General features: G+C 41.0%; 1 protein-coding gene across 1 annotated transcript in view; it reads right to left on the bottom strand.

The window, feature by feature from the left end:
• Window positions 1-3,283: 3,283 nt before the first annotated feature.
• SETD7 (SET domain containing (lysine methyltransferase) 7) overlaps window positions 3,284-5,371 on the bottom strand; it is a 65,143-nt gene continuing 63,055 nt past the window's right edge. Inside the window, exon 8 of the mRNA XM_008581991.1 lies at window positions 3,284-3,408. Coding sequence (XP_008580213.1) covers window positions 3,384-3,408 — 25 coding nt within the window. The 3' untranslated portion in view covers window positions 3,284-3,383. The remainder of the gene's footprint in view (window positions 3,409-5,371) is intronic.

Below are 5,371 nucleotides of genomic sequence, written 5' to 3'. Positions count from 1 at the left end.
TGGCACATGACTGTGCCAGAATGAAAATTCAATAACTATTTTAGGAATACAAAAAAAAAAAAAAAGAAAAAAAAGAAAAAATCCAGCACTCAACAATATAAAATTTTAAATGTCCAGCATCTAATAAAAAATTACCAAGCATGCAATGAAGCAAGAAAATATGACTATAACCAGGAGAAAAAAAAATTAATAGAAAAAGACTCAGAAGTGATAAAGATGATGGAACTCACAGACAAGGATATCATGAGACAGAAAAGCATGAGCACAAGAACATGAGAGAAATGGGAAATATAAAAGAGAAGCAAATGAGACTTCTACAGTGCTAAAAAGAAATGAGCTGTCAAGCCATGAAAAGAAATGCATATTCCTAAATGAAAGAGGCCAGTCTGAGAAGGCTACATACGAGTACTTCATGATTCTAGAAAAGGCATTACTATGGAGACAGTAAAAAGACTAGTGGCTGCCAGAGGGAAGGAAGAGGGGAGGCTTGAATAGGTGGAGCACAGAGGATTTTTAGGGCAATGAGACTGCTGCTTATGATACGATAATGGTAGATAATGTCACAGTACATTTGTCAAAACCCATAGAATGTACAACACCAAGAGTGAGCCCTAATGTGAACTATGGACTTTGGATGATTACAATGTGTCAATGTAGGTTCATCAAATGTAATGGACAAACATAGTGGGGGAGACTGTGTGTGTATGTGGAGGGGCGGGTTGCCTGCACAATTTTTGTCTTCCCTCTTGCATTTGTTTCCTGGGGCTGCCATAAACTGACAAACCACAAACTGGGTGGCATAAACAACAGAAATTTATTGTCTCCCAATTCTGAAGGTTGGCAGTGTCCTCAGGGTTGGTTCCTTCTGAAGGCTGTGAGAGGAATCGATCCCGTGCTTCTCTCCTGGGTTCACAGCCTCAGGCACTCCTTGTCTCGTAGACTGTCTTCTCCCTGTATCTTCACATCATCTTTTCTCCATCTGTTTCTGTCTCTGTGTCCTAATTTCCTTTTCTTATAAAGACACCAGTCATATTGGATTAGGGCCCATTCTAATGTCTAATGACCTCACTTTAACTTGATTACCTCTGAGTATAAATAAAGTCACATTCTGGGTGACCCCATAACTCCAACATATCTTTTTCGGGAGGACACAGTTCAGCCCATAATATCTCTCTTCCTCCTTTCTTACTGAGTTTGTTTGTTATGGCCATGTCTCCAGCTAAATAACCTTATCCCAGTCTCCTTTACAGCTAGGTATGGCCATATGTCACAGTTCTGGCCAAACAGATGTAAGCAGATGCCTGCCACGGATTTCCAGGGGAATTTTGCTTTCCTGTAAAGAAGACTTCCTTTTCTTCTCGTTGCTTCCTTCTTTTCTGTCCCTGTTTGTCATGTACAAGGGAGGCTAGAGTTGGTATGGATGCCTTATCAATACAGAATGATCTGGAGATTGGCACTATGCAGCCACTGCACCAGCTTCGGCTACTTACAGCATGACTTCTGGTGAAAAATAACTCATGTAAGTCGTCCTACATCTAGCTTCAAATTATTAAAATTTGCCAGTCCATGATAATATTGATGGTATACAATTTTACTACTGAATGTAAAACAATATTTGTAAATTTCTGATATGGAATCGTATAGACTAGGGATCTCTTTTAGATTGATTAAGAAGAAAAAGACTTAGTAGAGGGTTTCGGGTAGCTTACATAATTGGAAGAATCTGGGACTGAGATTTGGTTAACTCCCCCTCCCGAGGGTTTCGGGTAGCTTACATAATTGGAAGAATCTGGGACTGAGATTTGGTTAACTCCCCCCCCCCTTTGGTTTTTTTTGCAGCTGGCTGTTATGGGGAATCTGAACCCTTTACCTTGGTGTTACAACAATGAACTCTAATCAACTGAGTGAACCGGCCAGCCCTTGAGATTGAGATTTGGATGCAACAAAGACAGGAACAGTAGCAGCTAGGAGAAATGCCCGGGTGTTGTAGTGGAAGGTCCACTGTTACCGCTGCCTCTCCTCAGCACACTTGACTCTCAGGACCTGCCACCAAATGTCCCCAAGCTGCCTCAGAAGTGCTGAAGGCCTCCAATATCATGCTGGCAAGAAGGGCCATTTTCCCTGTGACCCTCTTGCTGCTCACTTCCTCCCCCGACAAATGGCAAGCCTGCTGCACAGAACCTAGACCACGTCCTGAACTCAAGCTGAGAGGAGGCCTGGGGATGACTTTTAATGTTCCAGGCACTGTAAGAGGAAAGCACGCTAGAACAGGATGGAGAGGCCCCGAGTGAGCCAGTCATAGCATCTGCCACAGAGGGGGTACTAGCTTAACTGGCAAATACAAAGCTTTTCACTGGCAAATACTGCTTATGCATGCATTTTTGAAGTACTTCTGAAGTGTGAACTAAGGAAAGCCTTGCTAATTTGGTGATTTGCTATTTTTTCATAAACTTCTCATGCAAATGTAAGATTAGCAACTGTTGCCGGCTTCGTGGAGTCTATTATTCCATTGTACATACAACATAGAGATGCTAGAGAGCACACATTTTTAAATTCTGAGAACACTGGGAACTTAGACATATGGAGTAAACTAGGCGAGGAGGCACTCCCTCAGCCTTTGGCCTTCATCCTCTTCTCTTCTGGCTGAACACCCTTCCCCTTTAGGACCTCATCTTCAGAAGGCACTGGATTCCCAAACGCATTTCTAGAGTTCTCACTTTGCTCCTGAATTCCTGAATTTGCAGCTGCTCATGAACCATCTTTCTTTTGAGGTATCAGTGGAACACTCGAATAAACATGTCAAAAATCCAAACTCATAATCTTCCTCCTTAAACTTACTTTTCTTTTTGTATTTCCTCAGAATTCCCCAGTTCTATTTGAGGCTTCCCCTTCCCTCATCTGCCACATCTAGTCTCCCACCTGGATCTATCTCTCTGACTGCCTGGGACCCTTGCCTTTGTTCTCTTCTTTCTGAGAGGCAGTGGCCACTGTGCACAGACTCTGGAGTCAGGCCACGTGGGGACTGAATCCCAGGTGTTCTAACCCTTAAACCTCTCAATGCTTCGATTTCCTCATTTTTAAAAAGGGGCTGACGTAACTGATAGGGTGATTGTAAGGATTAAGTGAGTTAGTATATGTGTAGAATCTACTGCTGCATAACAAATTTCCCCAAAACTTAGTAGATAAAACAAAAACCATTTATTGTCTCTCACTGTTGCGGTGGGTCAGTAATGTGGGAGCAGCTGAGCTAAGCAGTTCTGGCTTGTGGTCTCTCACAAAGGCCAGGAGGGGAAGACACTCCTCTGGCATCTTTCTCTCTTTCTGTGCTGTCTCCATATGGTGGCCTCAAGGTAGCCAGGTTCCTTGTATGATGGCTGAAACACTCAGAGCAAGTCGCCCAGGATAAACCTGCAAAAGCATCAACATAAACTGGATTCAGAAACAGATCTTTACCTTACTTTATCATGAAATGTTAAATCAGCATTTTTCAAAATAACGAAGCATACTTAATCACATGACTTTATCACTTCTTGGCCTTTTGGCTAACATCAAGTGAATCCCATGACTTTCACTGAAAAATATTATCTGTAAAATAGGCTGCTCTGTGTGTGTGTGTGTATGTGTGTGTGTGTGTGTTGTGTGTAAACAAACAGGCTTTTTAGGACTGTTAAGTGAAAAGAACTAAAATAAAAATTATTTTAAAAATTCTTTATTTCATATCCTCATCCTTTTAAATTTCTAGTTTGTAAATGTTTCTTAATGAACTTACTGTGATCAGCACAGTTCGTGATTATAATTTTAGACGAACCAGTGAACATGCATTGGGAGTGCTTGCTCAGACACATCTTCTGCTAAGGCTGTGTGATCTAAAGAGTTTGAAGACTATCAGTATAAACACATTGGTCAGCGGTCTATAAAACAGCCTTTGCAGATGGCAGGTGTCTTTTCTTCTGCTTTGTGGCTTTGTGTCTATGTGCCTCTTTGCTGTGTGGGAAGAGGCAGAGCCAGGAACCCCTGCTGAGGATTCTCACTAGACACCTTCCCCTTGCTGCACTCCTGCCTCAAGTATTATGGTGGGAAGAAGGAGCACCTGTTCTCATCAATTCTATTAATAATAGCCTTGATTAGTTATAATAGTCTCCACATCTTGTGGTCAGTATCTTGTATTTGAATGTCACTTGTTCCCTGCACAATCATCCTCTTACCCAAAATGTTTGCTGTTTGAAGATCACTCATATTCTTAAGTGATTCCTCTTGATTCTTCAACAGTTTGGCTCCAAGGGCTTTGCAAGAGGAAAATATTCCTGACATGATGGTAGAGTCATGTTTCGTGAAAATGAGCAATTTATACCCAGCATGATGCTATGCCAATATTGCATGAAGACTTTGCTGAGAACATGTGTGTCTTCTGAGGGTTTTGTTACAAGAAAGTAAAAAAGTCACACTGCTTTTAACTTCTTTGCTAAGCTTAAAACAAGGCTTCATTTCTTAATTTAAAAATTGTAATGAATTTAAAATACTGAATTCTTCATTTTTTTTTTCTTGCATCATGATAGCAAGCAAGGTCCGGTTCTGCCAGCTGAATCTCAGCCAGACCCCTACAAATCATGTTATAATTGTCTCTCAGCCTCAGTTTCCTCATCGGCATAGTGGGAACAATAATAATACCTGCCTCATTTTAAGCCTTAAGACATTTATTATTAGATTGACTTATATTAATCAAATCCTCTTACAAGCATAACTAGGACTTCATTCTACTGAAATTGATGAAGTAGTTTCTAATACATACTTCTCTGCTTTCTGTTGTATTCTGTCTTACCTCCCATCACCCCCAAATTTACTTTTATGGCCTTACAAGTTGACTGCAAATTAGATACTCTTGATGTCAGATACACTCCTAAGCAGAAATAAAACAAAAAGCCAGCAAAGTCTCCAAACTGTGTGCCTCAATCTAAACTTTCTGTCCAGTGCAGAGTCTTGCTCAGATTACATCCTGCTACTTCTCAGACTGTTCCCAACACAGGTGAGCCATTAATGCTGTGCAGGCAGAGAGCGAACATCTGTCAGAAGAAGGTTTTACCCCTCGGAGCCTCAGGACTTCTCATTTCTGTCTGGTTTTTGGAACTTGGGCAATGGACCTGCCTTAGGGAGGAAGAGGTTCTGGGTTTAAGTCAGTTTCTATTTTGAAGGCCGTGCAGTGAGCTATCTTATTTTATCTCCTGACCTTTTTATCTATTAGCCAGCTTCTGTACTGTGCCTAGGACCAAGGAGCTTTTGGATGACCTTTGAAAATTTTTGAGACCCAAAAAGAAAAAAAAAGAGTTGATCCCAAACTATGAAAATGAGACAAATAAAAAAAAATTAAGAATAT

Source organism: Galeopterus variegatus, unplaced genomic scaffold (genome assembly GCF_000696425.1).
Source record: "Galeopterus variegatus unplaced genomic scaffold, G_variegatus-3.0.2 Scaffold2500, whole genome shotgun sequence".
NCBI lineage: Eukaryota > Metazoa > Chordata > Mammalia > Dermoptera > Cynocephalidae > Galeopterus > Galeopterus variegatus.
Note: the sequence above shows the minus strand (reverse complement) of the source record. Positions and strands in the feature narration are given on the sequence as shown.